The sequence below is a fragment of the Tympanuchus pallidicinctus genome, unplaced genomic scaffold, assembly GCF_026119805.1.
Source record: "Tympanuchus pallidicinctus isolate F22 unplaced genomic scaffold, pur_lepc_1.0 scaffold22, whole genome shotgun sequence".
Classification (NCBI taxonomy): Eukaryota; Metazoa; Chordata; class Aves; order Galliformes; family Phasianidae; genus Tympanuchus; species Tympanuchus pallidicinctus.
This window is the reverse complement of record NW_026294739.1, coordinates 12,334,198-12,358,815: the sequence shown is the minus strand read 5'-3', so window position 1 is coordinate 12,358,815 and position 24,618 is coordinate 12,334,198. Positions and strand designations below refer to the sequence as shown.

Genomic DNA, 24,618 nt, shown 5'->3' with positions numbered 1-24,618 from the left:
TCAAACTGTATTTGGTATAAGTTTCAGATGAATTCTAAACTGAGTTTCTCTTTCAGTTTATAGTAAATCTTGGGTTGATAACAAGATCACTGATTTACTAACAATAGGGGTTAAAACTTTTTTGTTTTACATCGGATAGATGTAGATTGAATACATCTCAGTGTGTTTTGCTTATTGTAACAAGTTACTCTAATTATGTTGTAGGTACTCCAGGAGAAACAGCATTCAGAGCTACAGACCAGGGTTATGACGGTGACAAACAGTACAAAAAGGTAATTATTCTTTAGCAAAAATAGAAAAAAGAGGTCTTGACAGCAGATACTTTTCAAATTCTTCGATAGCTGGTATGAATATTTATTTGAATCAGCTTGATAAAGGACAAGTATGAGTTCTTGCCATTAATGTATAAGCAGTATGGTGCTAAACACATCTTGGTGTAAGGAAAATTCAAGGCAGCCAATAAAACTGTTTAGGAACGACATTGTTCAGAAACTTGGCTTGTAAGAAGAAAGTCATTTAGGTTTTTGTGTGCACTTGGATATTTTTTGAATGCATTCTCAGTAGCATTTGAATTGATACTGTACTGGCAAAGTTTGTTTAGGCTTCTAGTTATTTGGAAGCTTTCCTGCTTGCAGCTTCGTTTCCACTGTCCTGTTCACAGTTGTGATTCCTTGTTTAAGGATCTTTGCCTCAGTAAAGAACTGCTTTAAGCAGTCTGTCCTTTTAGTTTATTTAGAAAGTCACATTTTATTATGATTTCCTTTAAAAAAAACTGGTTACCTTGTAACTTTGAAGTTTTAATATTTTTCCTTGAAGTCACAAAGGTGAAATTTAATCTTTTCCTTTAATGAAAAGTAGGTGTTATCTTTCAATGGTGATGTTGTTCGTTCTTTTAAAGGCTTTTCATTTTTCCTGTGTATGCTGCTTTTGTAAGGGAGGGAAAAAAAAGAGTGAAAACAATAAATTTGGGGACATTTGTAAAAATTTTTTTCCAACTGAGTATTTAGCATTTACTGAAGTTTCATTGTGGCTTTATGTAAAAGGCATTTCTGTATATGCAGGCATGTATACATTCTACATTAATTCTGCATGGCAATATATAGTGAAACCTGTACAAAGATCACTTGTTATGTATTTTTTTTCCCTTTGGAATGCTGACAGAATTATACATAAGAACTAAATTTAGATCTTTGTTTCCACCCTGTCATAAACTGTCCCTGTATATTTTGTTTCGTTGAGTGATTGCTTAGCACAGGTTTCTCTGTATAAAACTTTAAAAATCAAAGCCAAGCACCTCTTCTTTACTGTTGATTTGTGAATAAATGGTCATCGTAATTCATTGTTTCCAGTAAGTAAATTAACTGAGATTTTTTTTGTTAATGATTGCTAGTACTATCAGTAACACTTACTATACTTACAAGGGTCACTGCATTTTAATGTTAGCAACAAACTTTGGCTGCAGTGCAGAAAATATCAGATCATATGAAACCAGTAGGATTTACGCAATTTTGTGTGGGGTAATAATTCTCATTATCCCAGTTACATCCAAGTTACTCTCAGAAGCTGTTGCTTTGCTAATTAGTATGATAACTTTTGGTTGTAATATTTCAAAAAAGATATGTGAAAAACAGCTGAGGTAGCACAGTCATTCATTTTATTGGCAATCAATATCATTTTCTGGGCAACAGGTAAGATGGCCCTTTATTCATACAGTGCTTTCTGCTGTCAGTCGATCCTATTCTAAGAGTTGTGATTGTGTTGATGCACAGAATTCTATAGCATGGTATTATTTGTTGGCAGATGGGCTGTATCTGATTGTTACATTTGGCAAATACCTTGGGAATCCTCACATGAAGAATGTTCTCTGGAATTGTTACTGGGCATCGTCCTCAGGGCTATGAAAACTGCCTGTAGAATGACTGAGCAATAAATTAGTTTGCAAGATGATTCTGTGAGAGAAAGAGCTAAAAAGATTGTCCTGAATAGGGAATTGGGCTGTTTGATTTCTTCCAAGGAATGGAATTTATTTTGTAATCTTTAATGTGATACGAAAGTGCAGCTCTTAAAAGAAGACAAAATTAAAATTATTGGAGTGTTCAGATAGGTAATCAAAATAAATGGAATCTAAAGCTGCTCTACATGGCTTAAGTAGGAAATGTTGCTTTCAGAGGAAGAGTTTAGTTACAAAAGCTCTCATGTAGTGAAATGTATTGTTTTGTGTTGTGGGAATGGTTCAAGCTCTTGTTGCTTTCTTAGACAAACACTGCAACATAATTTTCTAACTTTGAAAACAAACAAACCCAACAACCCACCATCTCCTTCTTAGAGAGTTTCAGCTGCCTACTGCAAGCAAACTTCAAAGCTTACCCAAGCTTATAGGGAAAGCTTATAGGGACAACTTACAGTTGCTTATATCTGTTGTGAATTGAGCATGAAAGGTTTGTCTCAGGTATTGGTTTGGGGCCTAAAAGCTGGGTAAATAAATAATTCAGTCTGTGTTAATCCAAAGCAGCCACGGTCATTTCTCTGCCTTTGGTACCACGGTGAAATCTCATGCCTTAAGAACCCGATTCACTGTGAAGGATTTGGCAGTGAGTAATCTGCTGTGGTCAGCCTCACTAAATGCAAGCAAGGACTCAACAATTCTACATGAAAAAGTGACTTTGAAATAGGAATACCACTTGGCTTGGATAGCAGTTCCACCCTTCATGTGGCAGTTCTTTCAAAATAATGCTGTACTGCCAGTTTGTCCCAGTTCTGTTATATAATTGGTTTAGTTTCACTTGTATCTTTCAGAAAAACTGTAACCTAACTTCTCAAATGCTGTTTTTGAAAATTTTCATTTTGTATGAATCATCAACAACTTCACACATCCTGAAGGATCAGCTCTCCACTGATTGTTTCTCTGTAATTTGACTGGCTGGTGTCTAACTGAGAATATAAGTAAAGGAAATTACAGTCTTTGTCATTTGCATTAGCTTCCATCCTATGTTAGTAGTCTGCACCTAGGAAACAGAAGATGTTTGGTGAACGGTGATTGAATAGTCTAAAGCAGTTCAGAAGCTCCATGCATCGGAAGAAATCAAAGCCAAATGCTGATAGAGCCAAAAAAAAAAAAAAAGCTGATTGAGTTGAATTGATAGCTCTTGAAAACCAATAGAGAATAGCTGTCAGCGTGTCATGTGCTGATAGTAATATTACTGCAGAGAAATTTGCAGACATCAGGCAGTGCTGTTTCCCTTGTCAGTACCTTTCTGTAACATACACTTTGTGCATAGGAAAAGTGATGCCCCCATGTTTCTAAATTGGTTTGTATGCATTTCCAAGGCTGTTTTCAGGTAATTTCTGGATAGCTGACAGGTTGTCTCTTGCAGTTAGACTTTAAATCTTTTCTTAACTTCCTTTAATTGTATTGGATTATTACCTTGTAAATTATTGCAGTTGTGTTCTCAATGTATGTAATGGAGTTTCACATTATAAATACTGGATAAAATGGCATCATTCACTTAAATTCTCAGAAATTGATCTCTTTACATTCCTCACCATTTGCACTCCTTTACCTACTTCAGCACTTAATTATTTTTACTGCCAGGGATTTATTGTCAATTTTTCTCCTGTTGTTTCACTGACACTGATAGGCAATGCAGAAGGAGCCAAGGCACACCAAGTGCCAGGGTTTTGGCCTCTTCTGAAAACAGGACACACATTACGTTAGCCCTGAGCTCCTTTTAAGTTAAGGTTATCATGCTTAACTGAATCACTGCATATTAACCCTTAATGTCAAACAGTGTGCTGTGGGTTTCTTCAAGTTTGTGCAGTGATACTCTAACATCTGTCCTTATTGTATGCTCAGATTCTCATGATGACTGCACAGTTTGTGCCACCAAATTTGTACACTTAGTGTTACTTTCAGTTGTTTCTTTCATAATTGATAGTGATTGTAAGCTAATTGTAAATTTAAATCCTGTTAATTGAAAAAGTTGAGAAAGGTTTTTCATATTTTACTACAGTTATGCAAACCAGATGTTCTAGAAAGCAATTTCACATCCAATGGTGACTTCAAGCATTTTCTGTTACTAAGCTTGTTTAAATGCTAAAAGGCCATTATGATATGTTTTGTTCCGTGTTTTTCTTGTTTTTTCTTGATCTACAATGTAATTTGTAGAGGAATGGTGTCAGATCATAGTGAAAACTTCCTTGTTTGTAGGATGGTAAAATATTGCTGTGTAGCTATGTGGGTATCTCTCCTGATACTTAGTGAAAGTGAAATGGAATGGCTTGCTTCTGTTTGGCCCAATTTCCTGGCAGAGTTCTAACATGTTTGCTAATCTGATCATGGAGAGGTTTATTAAATCTCTCTGTAGTTCAATGAAATACAAATATGAGAATTTTTTTCTGTTCTTGAAATGTTATACAAATCAGTATTTAACCCATGTTTACATTTGGTCATTTGATTGCTTCTCTCCTTTTATCCATTTTCTCCTGTGTTATTTATCCCTATGTGTACATGCCTGTGTGTATCCTGTGCACCTGATGTATAAATTGATGGTAGATGTCTTCATTTCTTTACACCAAAGTTTTATTCCAAGATCTGTTCCAGCTATTTTTATTTGAATATTTTATTATTATTTGTAACTGCATTATCTGAAATAATTTGTCCCAAAGATCGCGTAGCATCTTTGAACCAGTGTGGAAAGACAACCTAAAGGAATTTTTATTGTGGAGAGAGGAGAAATCTAAACTTCATGGAAATGCTGAACAAGTAAAGAAATAAACATTAGGTTGTGAGGATTTTGATCAGGAAGGATTACAGTAACATTATAAACTGGGATGTTATGGAAGTGAGGGCTTTTTCTTTATGCTCTAGAAACTATTTTGCTTCTCTTGAAGGCTAAGTAGCAGCAGAAGTCATCTTTCTGTACAGCCTCCGCATTTCTGAGAGCAAGAAAGAAATGGAAACTCTTGCATTTCTGGCAGGAGTTGAACCGGTTTAACTTTCGTGCACCACTTTCTGTAGGACTACCAAAACTCTGTTTGAATATTTGCAGTTAAGTTGTGACAAATTGTTGATACTTGTTTGGTATAAACAACTGAAAAGAAATCCTGAGCCATTGGACAATGCCTTAAGGTGATTTTGGTTCAATTTTATATTTATGAGGTTTAGGTACTTATTTAATGTTGAATCCAGTTATAAATCTAGCTAAATATTTTATAACGTTGTTCTACCAGGACTTGCAAGATGCCTGGTTCTGCTGGCTGTATCCAGTCCCAGCTAGCTAGCAAGAGATCTTGCTAATGAAATTTCACTTTTGTCTGAACCGACCCGTTCTCAGACCTGTTTTTCACCTGTCTTTGTCGTGCCCTTTGGTTTAACTTCATTCTCCTTACACCCGCAATTTTTCCTTTCCTTTTTATGACAAACTCATGGCAGGGCCTGCTTGGTGAACTCATTGTGTTACAACAACAAATCCAGCAGCACGAAGAGGAGGCGCGCAGAGCCGCTGGCCAATATAACCCGGGCTCGTACCAGCAGAAGAGAAAGGTGATGGCTTAAAGGACAAATATTCTGTATTCACACTAATTGAATACTTCAGCCTCCTGTGCTTGAACTAAAAGGAAATCTAACACTTGAATTACGGGTCAAAGTAATTATTCAGATATTCAGTACAGGTGTATAATCCTGTTTCAGTTTAACCGAGTTGCTTTTAAGTATGAAAAGCAGAACAAATGTTTGTGTCACTTTGAAACTGCGTGCTGTGCCTCTGTGAAACCTCTTACTTGGAGTTCATATATTGAGAAGTGCATACAAGGAAAGAATGGGAATGAATGACAATGCTTGCTCTGCTGCTGCTTGCTTACTGTGGCTTTGTCTTATAGAAGCTCAGCTCTTTGCAGCTGCTCTCTGGCAACAGCGTATTCCCAATTTACAGTGTTACCAGTTTGAAAGTAGCAGCAGCTCTTTAGAAACAAATTCGCACAGGCAGTCAATACTCCTGTTCAAAACTGTGTTCATCCAAGCTATTCCTTTGGCTGTTGACCCTCTTAAAGCATACTCTGTATCGATATGCTGTGGTTGTTGAACACCTCCTTGTGGATTTATGTACTTCTTTTATGATCTCATCAGTTTAGACATCATTCCATAGCTTCAGCTGGCCATTATTTTTAGTCTTTTAATGGAGACAGTTACTTTAATCAATTTGTTCACTGAAACTATAGTAGCTTTTTTAAGTATTTTGTTTTCTTGTAATTATACATATTTTTATAATTTAGATTTGCAACCCATGATCACTCTACACTGTCAATCTTACTTTAATAATTCAAGAAAAAGATGATGATATGATTTTTTCAATACATTTCCTTTTTCAGATTTATGAAACTAATAGTCTCTTTGGATTTAAAATAACATCTTCTTTATTTTCATCCTTGCATTGATTCCCTTTCAGATATGTATTTATTAAAGGAGGAGGAGAGGTCTTCTGGGGCCTAAATATTCTGGTCGTTCACTTTTCAGTAAAAGTAATTCCTTCAGCCTGTGTCAGACTGTGTACACTTTGTTGAGGTAACTGAATATGCAGTAGTAGCTTGAAGTTTATATGAAGATGTAGAAGTTGCAGGAAGAGCAGTACAGTATTTGATATACAAAAAATGCATCGACCTGTAAAGGGAGTTGGAGGCAAAAATCTTTTTTTTTTTGTTTTTAATTAAGTTTCCTTCTTATAACAAAAAAATGTGATAAACCATTTTCCTCCACACCTTGATGTGAAGACATAACTTCCAATGATTCCAAATACTGATGCAAATTCTCCTTTGGAAGAAGGAATTGTTATTGTCACTGAAATTAGTTACTAAATGCCATTTTTGCGGGGTATAAACTATCGTTTATTTTTAAATTTAATTGGCTTTGCTTGCCTGCCCACTGGAGAAAATGATTGTTTCTATTCTCCGAAGTTGATTTACTTGCATGTTTTCCACTTTAATTTAATTATTCAATGCTAAAGTATCCTCAACTGTGAGATAATTAGTACTGTTATTCAACTTACAATCATGGTAGGGAATAAAAGCGAAAGTGTAATGGACTCTTGCTGATTTTTTTTTTTTGTCAATCTTTTGATAAACATGTAGCAGTGTAATTGATTTCTTTAGCTGCAATGCGCATGGCTGTTTCGTATGTGTACTATGTCCAAGTCTTGATTTTCATTTCTATTACTGGAAATCATTGTGGTTCTTCTGTAGGTGATAATTTTAGAATTGTTTATAGTCTGTTTATAGTTATACTCTATAGTTTATACACAAAACCAATTAACTGTATCGAATTTTCAGGGGCGCTTACTTGTTTTATACAATATGGCATGAAGGTTGCTGGAAAGCAGCTGCTGTGCAAAACAAGTGCCTCATTAAAAGAATAAAATAGGAGCTTCTGCTCACCTTAATAAATAAGTTTCTGCATCTCGCATGCAAGAATCCCTGGTTAACATGATGGTACAGTTTTTTATTTAACTATAAATATTTACGGTAGCGTTGTGGAAAGGAGGAAGCATCTCAACATCCAGACCTCACTGAACTGGATTAGACAAATATTGGGGTGTGTGCTTATTGCAGAGGTAATTTGAACAGTTACTTTTTCATCATTCTTCCAAAATTGAATAGAAATCTTAGATTAACTGTTAGTAATTAAGAATGTTATGGTAGTTTTAACTTTCTTTGGAAATTACAAAGCAGTTAGGAATATATCTTGTATGTTGAAAGCACTGTATGTATTAATTATAGCCAAATATTCAAAGCACACCTGGACAAAATGCTGAAGCATATGCATCGTTTTAGAGCTGCTCATTACTTTTCATGTTACCTAATTGTCCTTGATAGAATTCTCGTCTACTGCTAGATAATTCTTTGCTTCAGATCTTGCAACACATAGCTGACTTCAATGTTTTTGTTTGCTGCATCTAACATAAATGTGTTGCACATGGCAGTGCTCATGAGATTAGCAGTAAGTGTGCACATCAAAACTGCAGCAAGGCTCCAGAAGCACTTCTAGAAAGATCTTTCTTAGGGAATGGAAGATTCTAGTCCCTTTGAAATTCTACACTACATGGAACCACTTTGTTTACCTTTTCTTTCCTTTGTTTTCTTTTCCTGGCCCCCTTCACCACTCTTTGTCCTTCTGTTTTATTTTCCCCTTAAGTCTCTGAGGTGTTTGAAGTGTAGGTATATGTAAATATACCTGTGCTGTTGGTGCAGGAATCGATTTCTCTGTGTGCTAAAGTTCTCTCTCCGATGCACTTGCTATCATTTAACTAATTAGCAGAGGAGAGGAAAAGTTAATTTGCTGTACTTCCCCTTTGCCGCTTGTGAATAAGGAAAAAAATTGGATGTAGATGGAAATGTCAGCATGAATTGCTTCCTATAAAGTGCATACATGATCCTGTATATTACAGGTTTAGTGCTCTAATTATATCAGCCTGTATGGATAACTGTGATTTGTTGTTTAATCTGTAACAACTAAAGTGAAATTATAGTAACTAAATTGATTTGTCTGCTAAAATGACAGATGTCCTCTGCGTGTTCGATAATTGCTCTTTCTGATGTGAAGCTAACTCGAGTTGTGAATGTTACAAGCTTTAAATCTTAAGCTTTTGCCTATATCATTCCTTAAATAACTGTATTGATCTTTTTTTTCCTAAATTTAATATTTCGTCTGTCAACCATTAGGTTTCATGTTTCTTGTAACAATTTCCATCAGAGGTTTGTTTTTGTGCTATTAAAACTTGATTCTTTTGAACAGCTGTTTGACATCTTGATGAATCTGTTTGAAAAGTATCTGATGAAAAATGTTTTATGACTTGAACTACAAAATGTTTTATTATAAAATCCTAATTTTTCTATTATACTGTAATTCAAATAATTCTAAAATAACCTTCCAAGACTATCCTGGCTAACTACAATTTATGAAGTTGAGCACAGTGGTTTAAGATAATAATTCTGAACAAAAAATATGAAATAAAAATCCTCTTCAGGTTTCAGCAATAGTAAATTCTCACCTGGAGGTCATTTGTGTGGCAGAGAGATGTTTTAGTAATTGTATATTATTGAGTTCCTGCTAATTCAGGACATGAGCATGATGAGAATTTGACTACAAAAGTCTACTGAGGCCAATGGCTAGAGAACTCTTAGCACCATACTTAGTTTTGCTTTTCCCAGAGCCCACTCTCCTAGTACTTAGTCTTGAAAGGTTAGTTTGGCATTTGCATGCACTGGAGTTGAGACCTTTCCCTGTGCTCCTCCTGTTGCAGATGGAACTTTTCATCAACATTAAATTTTGAGTGCAAATTAAATCTTAGTTGTTTTAAAATGCACATGAAGTCAATTTCCTTACGTGGAATGGAGCTTTTAGTTTGTGAATCTGTTACTAAGCTGAACAACATGTTAGTAGCTGTGATTATTTCTCTTCATAGGTTTCTGACAAAGAGAAGGTTGATCAACTTCAGGAAGAGCTTCTGCGCACTCAGGTAACTTTTCTGACTTACTGATGGTAGACATTCATCTTCATAATAACTTTGTAAACAAGTTTTCAGAGTAGGTATCACAACTGTGTGCATATCTCATCTTCAGCAGAATACTATAATCTGGGTCTGCAAAAGGACTGAGCTGGCACATTTTTTTCTTGCATCAAGGATGTATTTTTAAGGAAGCATCTAGACTGAATTTGCAAATTCGTATTTAGGCCCTGGGTGATCTCTGAGGAGCAGGAGTTCCCTTTACCACTAATTTATCTCTAACTGCGTATCTGTAGGTCAAAGGTGGTTAAATATTGGATTTTGTCCTCTGGTTTGATATTGTGTTCTTACTAAAACCTTTGAAGAAAAGGGACTGTGTTGCTTTAAAAAAATAAATAAATAAATTCTAAGGGTTTTCTCTTGCCTTCTATTTTAATGAAACCTGATGACTACAAAGGTTTCTGTATATTTTTTAGAGACTTGCTTGAGCGGATATATATTTTTCATAGGTAAAATGTTGTTAAACTGTGCTATTTCCATAATTACAGCAATATATGTGTAACTGTTTTGTAGCTAAAATACCAACGAATGCTTGAGCGATTAGAGAAAGAGAACAAAGAATTAAGAAAACTGGTACTGCAAAGAGATGACAAAGGAATTCATCAGAGAAAGTTAAAGGTACACATTTGTTAACCATCAGTTTAGAATTACAATTGCACTAAGTTTTGTTTATTAATGCATATATCAACATTCAGCATTTATTACAACATTTCTATGCTAATTTTTTTTTTACATGTTAAAGCCTTTGTATGTCAACATCTTTAAAGAGTTACTTCCAGAAATTCAGTTGAAGAGCGTACACAGATTATCAGTTCTAGCTAAATAATTTATCTAAGTGGGAAATATGGATTGTGATTTGGTTTTGGTTTTTGGTTTTTGTTCTTTTTAATATAGTTTTGCTATATTTGTTAATAGACATGCTTCCAACTCCTCCTGCCCATTTTTCTGCTGCTTCTTCTGTCACTTGCTGGTCCATATGGATCTTCTTTCTCTAGTAGCTGTAAGACACAGAGCTCCTATTTTTATAGAATGAAGTTGATAGTTCATAACCTTTCTTAATATTATACTGTTCAACAGGCTGAAATCTTGTCTGGATTTTTAGTGGAAGAAATCCAGTTCAGCTTTGCAACTTGAAAGCTGTGAAACCTGAATGCTCTCATGCTGTATACGAGAGCCCATATTTTGCTCTTTCAGGAAGAAGCACCTGCAGCTATAGTTACAGTGTGTTCATCAATGGATGCAAAAGGTGGTACTTGATAATGTGCTGCAGTATGGATAGTTTATGGATCAAATAGTAAGGATAGAGTAAACATGATTTACAGATGAATTTACAGTATATACAGCTGAAACCCAATCAGTTCTGTCAATAAGCTGAGGGTTCTCTTTTTACTCTTGTAGAAATCTTTGATTGATATGTATTCTGAAGTACTGGATATCCTGTCTGATTATGATGCCAGCTATAACACTCAAGATCACCTACCTCGAGTAAGTCTTTGTTTTACTGAAAGTCCTATTTTCTAATTGGATAGAACAGGTAAATGTAATCCAGAGTTAGCAAGGCCAGAGTTTTTGCTTTGAAGTGTATTCTCCATTTAAAATGTTGAATTTTTGAGAGTAATCAATACAGGTATGTCAGGTCTGCTTTGACTTATATGTAAAGCCCTACCTAGATGTGGATATTGTTGCATTGCTCAACCTTTTATTTTGAAAGGTCTTAGCTGGTGTTCCCTGCTCTCTCAACATTGTAAAACACATGCTGTTTTCAGGCTGTGTACCAGCAGAGTTGAGAAGGTAAAGGTGTCCCTGGTGATTTCCCACTGTAGTGCTGCTGCTGTCTTATACAGCCTCCTCTGGCATTGGCAGCTTCTATAATGCGCTGGTGAGACAGAAGTGACAGCAGCTCATTACAACTTAGGCTTCTGTGTGCAGAAGCAGATCTTACCGATGAGTAATTTTTAACCTTTCACCTAGCTGAAACAATTATGCACAAGCTGTAAAGCACTGGCTGTTATGAGATTAGCAAGCCCTTCTACCTGTCATTAGATGGCCTGGCAGACGAAGAACTTTGTGGCCTGAGCTGTTCGAAGGAAAAAAAAAATATCAAAGTTCTTACATGAATAAAAGGTAGCATTTCTTCAATAATTCCTTATTTAGATGAATGCATTTATTGTCAAACATCATACAGCTAGTATTGGCATGAATTAACATACTTCTAGTCTGTTTTCTGAGCTTCCAAAATATTGTGCTGGTTAAATTCTCTCTTAAGGTGGTAGTCGTTGGAGATCAAAGTGCAGGAAAAACAAGCGTGTTAGAGATGATTGCTCAAGCCCGAATATTCCCCAGAGGGTCTGGAGAGATGATGACACGTTCCCCTGTCAAGGTAAGAAGCTTAATCTCTGAATCGACATGTGCCATATTTTACTGCCTCTGTAAGTGCTCCTGTGTTTGCAGCCCCCACGATAATTTTCTGCTAAGCAAGCTTTCAAAAGCTGTATGTCTGCAGTCGGAAGTATGCATACGTACTTCTAATGTTACTCTGTGTTGCATTTAACATTCTTTCTCAAGTAAAGCTTTTACCATTTAGGTAACTCTTAGTGAAGGTCCTCACCACGTGGCTTTATTCAAAGACAGCTCTCGGGAGTTTGATCTGACCAAAGAAGAGGATGTAAGTATAAAGAGGTAGCTGGAAGTTAACAATATTTTGATTAATTTTCTGAAAAACTGTGTATCTTTATGGGCTGTTTGCTCCTGTTTAACTAGAATAAGATATGTTGAGTGGAGCAAAGCATTATATTAGATATTAAAGTAGCACTTAATATGATTTTTTACTAGCTCTTAGATAGGAAGGATGTTGTGGGGGGGGAGTGTGCAAGACTCTGCAGGCAATCTGCTGTAGTGCCACATTTTACCAAACTAGTTATTCACCATGCATGATGCTTTCCTGGTGCATTTGAGACATAACTGTTCTGTGTTTATAAACGTACTACTTTATGTTTATAAGCAGATCTTGAACAATCCCTAAGTAAACTTTTTTTTACTAATGTTTGTGATTTTTCTCCTATCACAATTGGGGAAATTTGGTATTGAAATACATTTGATGTTCTAATTTTTCTTGAAACAGCTTGCAGCTCTGAGGAACGAGATAGAAATCAGAATGCGAAATAGTGTGAAGGAGGGGTGCACTGTTAGCACTGAGGTAAGGTTGGTCACATATTTAGTGGCAAATATGTGTACGTGTATATCTTTTGTAAGTGTTTAATTAAGATACTGTGGTGAATCTGATTTGTCTCTTTGTTCCATACAAACTGTATTTGAATTGTTAAAATCAGTTTTCTGTCATAAATGCGCGCATATAAAATCTGATTTTCTATTTAAAACTGAAGGCTGTTGCTAGATGTGTATGTCAGTATGTATAATTTTTATGTATATGCATGTATGTTAGCTATTGACAGAGTAGGTGTGTGTTTGTATAAACATGTCATTTCAACTTTATTGCACAGACTATCTCCTTAAGTGTGAAAGGTCCTGGTTTACAGAGAATGGTATTGGTTGATTTACCTGGAGTCATTAGTGTAAGTATGCATTAAAAAAAAAAAAAAAAAAACTTCAAGTTCTGTAAATTAAGTACTGCTATTGCTGATCAACTGTTCTTTTTCTTTCTCACATCTTTCTGTTGTCTTTTAATGTATATCTCTATATATGTATTAAAGACTGTGACATCAGGGATGGCTCCAGATACAAAGGAAACAATCTTTAGCATCAGCAAGGCCTACATGCAGAATCCAAATGCCATCATCCTTTGTATTCAAGGTAATAACAGTATAAATAAATATCAAAGTGGCAGAATGTTTTAATTCTTATTCCTATATTCCTTTTGGAATGTTCTCAATTGAATCTTCTTTTCTCCATGGGTGGCAGTTCATATGGCATACGAAACTTCATGCTGTGAAATGTCTGTTTGTAAGTCAAGGCATCTTTAGTGTCAGTGACAAAAAGAAATTTTGAAAAGGTTTTTATCATTAAATAGAAAATGATGGTAGTAATCAAATGCAAGATTCCTCCAAAAGCGATTCTGGGTACAACTTATATGAGTACAGTGAACAAAAATCTTTATGGTGCTAGGAAGCAAGTGTTCACTGTACATACCCAAAAGTTACACATAGATTTAGTTTTTACTGTTTCTTAAGTTGTAATGTGAAACATATTTAATGCTTATTGTATATTTGCTCGTGTGAGTCAGATTACATAGATTCTAAAATATAACTGTTTATTTTAGATGGATCTGTGGATGCAGAACGCAGTATTGTCACAGACTTAGTCAGCCAAATGGATCCCCAGGGAAAAAGGACAATTTTTGTGCTGACTAAAGTTGATCTTGCTGAGAAAAATGTGGCTAGCCCAAGCAGGGTGAGTGGAAACTATTTTTTTCGTATTATGATGGCTGAAGTCATGCACAAAATAGTTGTAGTTCTGTCAAAACACTGGACTTTGCCTACCTGTCCTAGATATTTTTGAGTGCTTATTTCTATATGCAGTGATACATATATTTTATTATTATTATTATTATTTTTAATGGCTGCTGTTATAGTATCTCTTAGTCATGTCAGCGACATGACTTGAAGTCATAGCTTGGCTGTAGCATGCTTTCTGGCAGGTTACCTCTGGGAAATGGAACCTGTTCCAAAGGCCTCAGGGTATTTTGGAGTAGGCTTTTTTGACTTTATTTTGTGTTTTGTGATATGCTTTATTTGTTGTACGGATGGCCTTTTTATATTAAATTTATTTCTTTAAGTATCGATAGAATTTACAGCTGTCTAATGAAATCCTTTATATATAGTAATTTATGCATACATATAAATAAGATTGGCTCTAAAAGTGCACTGAGGCAAAGAATGCCTGTGCAAAATTACCTTTTTTTTTTTTTTTAATCCTTTATCTTCATAGATCCAGCAAATAATTGAAGGCAAACTCTTCCCGATGAAAGCTTTGGGTTATTTTGCAGTTGTTACTGGAAAAGGTAAGTAGAGTTCTGGCTCTACGTATTTTTTTCTTAGCAGGGAGAACTGTCTAAATAGAACTGTTGCAGCACTTTTTTCTTTCTCCAGGGAACAGCAGTGAAAGCATTGAATCTATTAAAGAGTACGAAGAGGAATTTTTTCAAAATTCCAAGCTGTTGAAGTATGTTGGGATTTTATTCCTTTTACTAAACTGGGCCCATGTTATAAATGCTCGAGTTTGATTTTCTTGTTGAACATATTATTAGGGACCGCAGTGCAGGAGTGCTATTTGAGATGCATTCTGCTGAAACTAAGTAGCTTGCTGAGATGACCATGCTTGCCTGGTTTATTAACACTCACACAGACAGAGAGGTATCTTCAGGCAGCAATCAATTCTCCTGTAGTTCTGAGCCTCTCTCCAGAGGTTCTAGATGAACTCGTTCCCAGACTATATCTAGAGATTTGATACCGCTGGGAGGAATGAATGAGTGCTTGTAAATAGCAGTCTTCTTGTTGTGACAGCAATGTTGTATTCGAAGCAATAGTTGTATATGGTTTGCAGGAAGTTCATTGAGGAGGAGGAGTTTTGATTTGACAAGCTTGGGCTTCCACTCATGAAAGGGAGGTTTGTGGTCAGTGGGACTGCAGTCCCTAACGCTGCATCTTCTAGAATGAAAGGATTTGTTACATCTTTTGCAATTTGAATTGATGATTGTGTATTGAATGTGTGTTGGAGGAAGAGAATGGAATTTAGGTTAGGTGCATTTGGATGAGTTACCCTTTGCTGCAAAAAACAAAGCTTTTTCCTTGTGAAGAGAAAACGAAATCCCGGAAACAGAGTAAGCATGGAAAAAAATTCCTATTGCTGTCTTTCTTTACAGAACCTGCATGCTGAAGGCACACCAAGTAACAACAAAGAACTTAAGTCTAGCTGTGTCAGATTGCTTTTGGAAAATGGTGAGAGAGTCTGTGGAGCAGCAAGCAGATGCTTTTAAAGGTAAATGTCTTCAAAAGAAAAAGTGAAATAGCAATTTGAGTTACAGAGTTCTTCTACTATCATGCTTTGCTGGTATGCTTGGACAGTTGTTTCATACTTTAAATGACTGCTTCTCACAAGGTGGTAATTGCCCCAATTAATCTTTCCAAAAGTATATAAAAATAATTCACAAAATAAAGGATTCACTTATTATAAATGCCAGAAGAGTCAATAGATAGGACAGTCAGCAAAAACTGTCATCCATTTACTGATCCATTTTGAATTTTTTGAGGATCTGTCGTAAGCAAGATTGATGGTAATTTTTGTAACTCCTAAACTTTTAAAATAGTCATGCAGTGCATATAGACTGGTTAATAATGAAGTCTTGTTTTCTGATTTTTCTCTTTGCAGCCACACGTTTCAATCTTGAGACAGAATGGAAGAACAATTACCCCCGGTTGCGAGAGCTTGACAGGGTAAATGACATTACTGCTTTAACTTGTATACTACTTGTATGCTGCAAAGACTGTGTGAATTAAAATTCATTCCATTTAATCTTGTTTGTAAAGGTTTCTTAAAGTTAGCATAAATTACCAACACTTTACAATGCGAGGACAGTATAAATTATCCTAGAGGGAAGGAAATACAGAGTTCTCACATTGTGTGAAGTAATGTGCCTCAAAACTGTGGTAATTTAATGCTTAACAAGTCCTTCACTCTTGTAGCATATAGTTAATTGACCTAACTTGCCCACAGGGATACATCTGTTTCTTTGTGATGGTGATAAATTGAAATGGCACAGATTTACATTCCCTGTTCTTTCAGTCAGAGTAACAAAACAGTTATGATCCCATTCTCTAATTCTTTCTTAGAGACTGAATGTTCAAATGCCATGCCTGGCCAGAGGCATGATGCATGGTAAACCAGGGTAGCTTATGACAAGCACTTACATTGTTCAGAACATAACCAGAGAGTGCCATTTTAGGCTCAAATGCTCAAAGAACACATTATTGTTACTCTTTGATTCAAAATAGGACCAAACTGTAAAAATAAAAACAAAATTAAAATCATATTATTTCTTATTTTTTCCTTTTTCTCAGAATGAACTGTTTGAAAAAGCAAAGAATGAGATTCTTGATGAAGTCATAAGTCTGACTCAGGTCACACCGAAGCACTGGTATGGTAACTTTTCAGTTTCTAGTTGTCTTGCAGAAATTTAGCTTTAAAATACAAAGTATTTATATTAATAAAATTATCCAACATCAATAAGGAGATTCTTTTCTTGGGGCAATGTATTACTTTTTCTCTTGTGCATGTGGAAGTGTTTAGGTTAGCACATATTTGTGGAATCTACTTACAAGAATTGTGTGTCAGTTCATGTTTGAACAATAAATGTTTCACAAAAATGAAAGGGAGTAATTGTAATAAAGATGTGTTAGGATGTTCATTTGAATCAGTAATCCTTCATAACTTCCAGTTTTCTACCACAGTGCCAGTCAAAATAACACCTTGAGGTGGGAGGAAATAAACTTTGTATTTCCAAACCTCTGTCAATCAGAGATTTGGAAGCTGAAAGATTTAATTCTTGGTTTTTAGAATAGCTAACCTGGATGTTTGAGAATTTCATCCTGCATGTAGTATCTCTTTGCCTATATGAAGCACCTTTATATGCTACCCTTGTGTGTAAGGCAGACGTGGCTGGGAAAGAGAGTATTTGGCAGATGTGTTTTAACAGTGTAGCGTTATTGTCTAGTCAAGTCAGTGGAGATGCAGGCTGGGAGGAAAGCAGCCTGTGTTTGGATTACTCTGACAGTCTGTACTGCAACTGACAATCACAAAATTTCCTTTAATGCCTTTGCTTTCAATTACAAGAAATGAGCTGCTTCTTGGTCATTGATTAAGAAATGAGGTAATATGTCTTGCTCTTAATGACATTATAGTAAGTCTAGGCATGCTGATGTGAGCAGAGGAGGTGATTTAAGAGCTGTAGAAGTCTGAAATTGTGTTGCAGTCCAAACATAATGTGGTTTTGCCATTTTGGTATTTGCTGCTATTGGCTGTGTAGTAATGCTGAAGTACCCTCTTTACATTTGTTGTAGATTAGGTGGGTGCATAACATGGATGTTTCTATGTGCTTCTTTGGGAGTTAACATATAGTGGTGATTCTAGTTTTATAGCACCTCATGAGCTATAAAGTAGAGTTAGATGCCTGTGTCACAAAAATTACTCTTATTGGCAATTACGGGCAGCCTAAAGCCAGCGGTGCTTTTGATGAATACAGAAGATTCTGTTCTACTAGAATTTCAGTTCCTTCCAATTGTTTGATTGGATGTAGCAAAGAGAAGTAGTATATGTGAAATGTTCCTCAGTCTTTCTCCAAAGATGCCCTGGAGTGAGGATGTTATCAGAGAATGGGGTTTGTGTCCTGAACTTTAACCTGGTTATAGGAAAAGGACTTAAGTGATTCTGCTAGTCCTGTATCACCACAGAAGGTGGTTTTAGTCTTGGGCTCTTCATTTCCACTGTTCCACCAAATCTGTCATTCTTACAACCCAATGGTAAGCTGATTTAGCATGCTGAGCTAGTGTAAAATTAACTGGCAAAGAAACTACAACTTGTTCTGGAGACCATGGGGAGCAGAGAGGAGATGACTGCCTCTGTGGGTACTGGATATTATAGCCAGTAACACTGGTTTGCCGGAGTTGGTTCACTGCAGCTGCAAAGTTTCCTGAGTAAGTTTACTGTCATTTTAAGACGTTTCAGTGAGATTGTTTCCATTGTTATTTCTTGAAACACATCATACATAGGAAAGTGGTGCTTAGTTTTATAGTAACTTGAGGCATGTTTGTAAATGAATGTCAGTGCACATCTTAGTAATAGGTTGGACTTTGCAACTTCCTTCATTGTTTATCAAATCTGGGAGCAATCAATGAAAACCTCAGATGGAAAACCACAGCTTGTTCCAACAAAGAAATTGGAATGCAACAGAAACAAAACCTACATGCTTTGTTATGGAGGCATGGACTTATTAGTTGAATTGTTTCAACGCTTTACAGTCTGCTCCATTGCTCTTTCTCCCGCTTGCCATGCATATGAACACACAGTTCTGCATGCTTCTGTTACTGTTTAAAAGGTGCAAGGAGACCTTATTGTGCAGAAGGAGCCAAAACCCTTGTGAAGGTGAACTTCCAAAGCTGTCTCTTCTGGGAGAAAAATGCGTAGCTTTGTCTTTAGTTCTGAGCAGATGTTGGTTGAAGATATTCAGTGATGTTAAGGAGTACTTTCTGTGTTCTGTGATCTTCTGTCAGGATTTCTGGCAAATTGAATGTATGCTCGTTAGACGGTTTTGTATTGGAAGCCATCATAAGTGTTAAAACTTTGCATTTTAGGGAGGAGATTCTTCAGAAGACGTTATGGGAGAGGGTATCTACTCATGTGATTGAGAATATCTACCTTCCAGCAGCACAGACAATGAACTCAGGGACATTTAACACCACTGTGGACATCAAACTGAAGCAGTGGACTGACAAGCAACTGCCAAATAAAGCAGTAGAGGTTTGAATTTAGTCAAATTAAGATATTTCAGCTCTGTAAATAAAGATTTGCTTCATTTTCTTATTTACCGTATCTTGTATTTAAAAAATGTGCAGAGTCATAACATGAAAACATAGATCCAGAGAGGTAAAGGCATTGTTTGAAAGGCTACCTACAGTTGTTCTGTCCAGCTTGCATGTCACAGAAGGCTACTGTGATCTTGATATCAAGAAGCATATACAGCACGATTGACATGTTTTATTCTTCTGGTGAATTTCCCTGCTAAAGACACCCTTCCACCCACCCCAAATAAAAACACCACCAACAAAAAATCAACAAATAAGCCACCACCAGTCCTCATTCTGAAAACTTACATCCTTTGCACTGCTTGTTTATATTGAATAAATTCATGCAATTTTAACAGAATTTCACCTGCTACATAATGAAGTAGATGTTAGCATTGACCTTTTTAGTAATGGATAAGTTAGCAAGTGAAAAGTCAGTACTATATACTTGTGCATTATGTTCAGACTGTACACAGATTGGTGTAGGAACTGTAGCAAATGTTGCTCTGCTGATTGATGCATGGTTCTATGGTCAGTATAAGGGTAGTTATTGTCTGCTAACTTTCTAGGTGGCATGGGAGACTTTGCAAGAAGAATTTTCCCGTTTCATGACAGAACAAAAAGGAAAAGAGCATGATGATATCTTTGATAAACTGAAACAAGCTGTCAAGGAAGAAACCATTAAACGCCATAAATGGAATGAGAGAGCAGAGGATAGTCTGGTATAACGTAGTGGGTTTTTTCATATTGTTGCTAAGTGCTGTTGAAATCATTTGATAAGTTGCATGCTCAGTATTTTTTGGTTCTTTTAATGTGATCATAAAATGATAGGGGAATGTAATCATCTCCTTTTCTATGAAAGTCAGTGTTTCTCAATTCACCTTATGATTATCTTTTGTTAACTGATGTCTGAAATAACATCTAATAAAATTGTCTTTTTTTTGTTCAGGAAAAAAGCCCTCTATAATTCCCTGGCCGCCTGAGGGCAGCCTTGTGGGAATTCAGTATTGACTTACTTGCCCTAGCCACATGAAGCAACAGCATTTCACTGCTGTTGTTAAAGATGCTATAATCTGAAGGGGTTTCATATTGTTTGCTGAATGTTTTTGATGTTTTTTTTTTGTTTTTTTTTTTAATTACCTAGGCTATACAAAGGTGTCAAAAGCACAAGAAAATATTTTTGTCAGTGCTGTGACAACTGAATAAATTCCACCTGCCCAATAAATGCTGTCATTATAGATATTAGAAAGCAAAGAGAATGACAGAAATTGCGGTGGGGTTTTTTGGTTGGTTTTTGTTTGTTTTTTATAATATCCTGAATAAATTATGTATTTTATGCTAAAAAGATGTTCTGCATTGCAGCGAGTGATCCAGCACAATGCCTTGGAAGATCGGTCAATATCTGATAAGCAGCAGTGGGATGCAGCTATTCATTTTATGGAGGAGACTCTCCAAAGTCGTCTCAAGGACAGTGAGTTGTGTGATGTCTTCCAGTCACGTTTTTAGTCTGAGCCAGATTCCTCATCACTGCAGTGCAAGCTTTCGTACAAGCAGAACTTGAGGTAGTAGGGATGGTTTGAGGTGGCACTGATACAATACAAATGTCAGAATACAGCCTGAATAAGCTACTGCTCTTCCTCTGACAGTGAGGTGGTTGGAAGATAAATGATAGAAATACAGAGAATGAAAGAAGAGGTGCAGAGAAATTTGTGAAGGGGTTGCATACATTCAGCAAAATAGTTGGTCCTGTTAGGTTATCAAACAAAATTTAATTTTGATGCAAGTTGCAGGAAGTAAGATTTGAAGCTCCTGACTTGAAACTTAGAGTGCTGTCTTGCTTCTTACACGCTGCTTTGAAGTACCAGTTCTTATTGGCAGCCATTTCTTAATTTTTGCCAAAAGATATCTGACCTGTAGCATGAAGTATTCATTCTTGATCTTGTATCTAACTTCAGAAATATGCTTTTGGCTGGTTCCGTATATTTCATATGATACTTCATATTTCCTTTTGTAGCTGAATCTGTTATTGAAGATATGGTGGGTCCAGATTGGAGAAAGAGGTGGCTATACTGGATAGGCCGCACCAAAGAACAGGTAAAAGGAGGAGGCAGGGGCAAGAGTTAAAAAAATAATAACAAAAAATAAAATGGTAGTTCCCAACATTTAGAAAACTTACATTACTTAGGTGAGTTTTCAAAAATACATACCCTTTTCACACAATTTTCGGGATTTAGAGTTAAATCTTGTTTGCAACTGCTTTCTCTCTTTATTAAATTTTATTTATACCACAAATAATTCTATATATTTGTTTCATATTACAGATAGATTCTGAGTTTTAAACCGCTTTTCAGTTGAATTACATCCTTACTAATATGCTATTGAGCTGCATATTATTCTTTCAGTAGAGAGAAACTGATGAAAGCAAGATGCAAGTTATTTTCCTGTGTATTTTTTTTTTTTCAAGCACAGAGCAAAACTCACTACTAAGCAGAAGTCTCGTGCAGCTTCCTCACAGAGCTCCATCTGTATTTCATTAGTATGTGATAGCATTATCACTGCTGTTATCACAGTTGTATCTTCGGATTGACTACTTTCATCACTTCTCACTTGCTCAGAGCCTCTGGAGTTTGCTGCTTTTGAGTTTAAATTGCACTTTCAGCGCTCAGTGATGAAGGGTTTTTATGTTACTTTTTCTAGATATTTCTGAAACCGAGTCATACTTAAAAGAAGTAAGTAGAATTTAAAAGAATACAGTAGATAGTAATTGATTCTTAGGAGGGAGTTTTATGGTCAACTGTGCAGCCAGGTATGGAAGAAAGGTAGTCATGTCAACCTACTTAGGTTGAAGCTAATGAAAGACAACTTAAAGATATAAGCCATGGACTTAGGACCATGTGAACTTCTTGCTAGCTAGTAGGCAAAGCTGACACTTCTTCTAGGTGTCAGAAAGTCTGTGGTTTGGTTTATTTGGGCTTTTTGCTTATTTTTCTTGCTTTGTGTGCTTGTTTTTTTTTTTCTCATTCAGTTAGTATTAAAAAAAAATGACACTAAATTTCAGGTAATTTTTTTGCTTGAATGTCTACTTCAGCTTAAAGCTAAGTAGGGACTTGCAGAGCAGCTCAGTCTAATAATTTAATGTATGAATGTGGACCATACCTGTTGGCCTCCTTTCCTCTTCATGGACAGCAACACCTGTGATTTTTTTCTACCTTTCTATTCCTCTTCTACGTTTCTGTGCATAATAATAAAATAGATGGTTAAGTAGCCATATATAAATACTCTGTTTGACATGTCTGTGCACAAATATGCTTTTGGATCACATAAAAATAGTAAAGTGTCGAAGGTATTTGACACTCTTCTGACTTAGTAGGACACAGTCTGTTTGTCACGAAGGTGATGATGATGGTCTTTGTGTGCATAAATAACTGGTTCCAATTAATCATTCTGCTCCTAGAATATACGTAATGAAACAAAAAATGAACTTGAGAAGTTAATCAAATGCAATGAAGAACATGCAGCATATCTGGCAAACGATGAAGTGACAACTGTCAGAAAGAACCTTGAAGCAAGAGGAATAACAGTGGACCCGTGTCTGGTAAGATGCCACATTATAATGAAACATATGGGAGCTCCCTATGAACACTTGAATGATCCTTTTAAGTGCTATACAAAAGATTGTATGTAAATACTGAGTTTATAATCCAGATGTTTCCAAATGGATTGCTAAATGGCTGTTTGCACGCAATTCACGCACTTCTGTTGGCTGTCAGACAAGTGCAGTACAGCACTTTGGAATCTGTCAGAATCTGCTGAGCACATTTTCTGGCCTGCAGTACAGGCCTGAATTATGCCACAGCTTGTTTAAAAATCATTGTTCATGTGTTACAGACTAAAATCAAAGCCCTTACAAACAAGATATGATAAAAATATCCACATTCCTACGTTTTCATTTCCTTTGTGTGTACAGTTTGACATTCATGGCCACATCCAAAAGAGATGAATTTTGTGAAAAATACTTGTGGAAAAAACAGTTTTCTAGAGTGCCCTGAAGGAATATGATGTAGGTTTAAAAGGTTCTGGAAAGTGATTAATCTTAATACAGTGCAGGGCTCTTAACCAAATTAGACCTTTCATCTAATTAAACATAATGTTTTAAATAAAAGAAAATTCAGATAATAGTAATAGATGTGGATTTTTTTAAACAGTGATTTATTTTCTGCAGTAAATTCAGCCACCTTTTCAATATTCATGCCTGCACTTATTAAAGGTAGAAGAGCTATTTAAATACTGGCTGCCTCTTTTATGTAGCATTTATCATGCCTACTTTGTAAAGGTCAGCATAGAAATCCCCATCTGCTGTATGAGTAGACTGCAAGCTGAATCTTCTTTCTAGCTAAGCAGTTGTACTTTCTTCCAGAGTCATACTTGTATGTGGGTTTTTTTGTTACTAATTGTTGTTTACATAGGACCCATTAAATATTTCCCTGTGCTTTAATCTGGATTAGCTGGTAAAATAAGGTGTGTGACTCAAAAATGTATCCTTGATGTTAAGGCGAAGGTTGCATCATGCCACCAGCAGCTCAGTTTGTCTGATTCTGTAATACAGAATTTAAAACTGTATTTTTAAGTTCTCTTTTTTTTTTTTTTTTCCTCTAGATAAAAGACACATGGCATCAAATTTATAGAAGGTATTTCCTGAAGACTGCTTTGAACCACTGCAACCTTTGTCGAAGAGGTTTCTATTACTATCAGCGACATTTTGTAGACTCGGAGGTAAATTAAAGAGCAGACATACATTAATGTTTTGCCTTAGTATTTTAACTCTAATTGGAAAAAGACCCAAAAATACATTAAACTGGTCTAACCTTTGTTTTGTGTTCTGTATCTTAACATAGCTGGTGATTTTGGATGTTTTTAAATCCTGTGATTTTAATTCCATCTAAATGGTAATTATGCAAAACGACCAGTAGGAGTCAGCTACAAACTAAGAATCCACCATTTGTCAACGTGCACTGAAATTACAGTTAAAAGCAGTGTTGTACAGGATTTATCAATGCCTTTTTGGTATCCATTTCTCTCACTTTGACACTGATATTTGTTTTCCTCACTGATACTAAACATTCAGGTAAAAAGTTAACTAAAACTAAAAGGTGTTTCGATGGATTAAGTACAGTAAATAGGTGCTTAGAGTTGATGCTTGGAGCTGCATGTGATTAATGGGGAAAAAGAATCCAACAACAAACAACTATGGGGCTCACAGTGACGTAGCTGTAAAGAGTTATCTTTCCTGGTAAAGGACTTGCTGGTTTTGTACAACAAATTACTGTATGCACAAAGTCCTACAAAGACAAGAATATACATTTTTCTTAGCACTGTATTTTAAGTTAAAGAGAAATTACTCAAAGGGTAGGATTTCTGACTTTGTGTGATTTTATCTTCCTTTTAAATGGAGAAACAATGCCCCTCATGGAACCAGAAATCTGGTGCAGAAA

At 35.9% G+C, this 24,618-nt stretch overlaps 1 protein-coding gene across 7 annotated transcripts in view; it reads left to right on the top strand.

The window, feature by feature from the left end:
• OPA1 (OPA1 mitochondrial dynamin like GTPase) overlaps window positions 1-24,618 on the top strand; it is a 49,980-nt gene that overhangs the window by 6,238 nt on the left and 19,124 nt on the right. For 5 of the 7 annotated variants that reach the window (XM_052686994.1, XM_052686991.1, XM_052686990.1 and 2 more), the window contains 22 exons: window positions 205-272; window positions 5,432-5,542; window positions 9,453-9,506; window positions 10,068-10,172; window positions 10,953-11,039; window positions 11,821-11,934; window positions 12,139-12,219; window positions 12,676-12,750; window positions 13,055-13,126; window positions 13,265-13,364; window positions 13,831-13,961; window positions 14,499-14,571; window positions 14,660-14,732; window positions 15,433-15,548; window positions 15,939-16,003; window positions 16,628-16,704; window positions 18,917-19,082; window positions 19,696-19,848; window positions 20,489-20,597; window positions 21,141-21,220; window positions 22,581-22,721; window positions 23,783-23,899. In XM_052686994.1, the coding sequence (XP_052542954.1) occupies window positions 205-272; window positions 5,432-5,542; window positions 9,453-9,506; window positions 10,068-10,172; window positions 10,953-11,039; window positions 11,821-11,934; window positions 12,139-12,219; window positions 12,676-12,750; window positions 13,055-13,126; window positions 13,265-13,364; window positions 13,831-13,961; window positions 14,499-14,571; window positions 14,660-14,732; window positions 15,433-15,548; window positions 15,939-16,003; window positions 16,628-16,704; window positions 18,917-19,082; window positions 19,696-19,848; window positions 20,489-20,597; window positions 21,141-21,220; window positions 22,581-22,721; window positions 23,783-23,899 (2,168 nt within the window). The remainder of the gene's footprint in view (window positions 1-204; window positions 273-5,431; window positions 5,543-9,452; window positions 9,507-10,067; window positions 10,173-10,952; window positions 11,040-11,820; window positions 11,935-12,138; window positions 12,220-12,675; window positions 12,751-13,054; window positions 13,127-13,264; window positions 13,365-13,830; window positions 13,962-14,498; window positions 14,572-14,659; window positions 14,733-15,432; window positions 15,549-15,938; window positions 16,004-16,627; window positions 16,705-18,916; window positions 19,083-19,695; window positions 19,849-20,488; window positions 20,598-21,140; window positions 21,221-22,580; window positions 22,722-23,782; window positions 23,900-24,618) is intronic. The other 2 variants (XM_052686997.1, XM_052686995.1) reach the window with 1 other exon arrangement.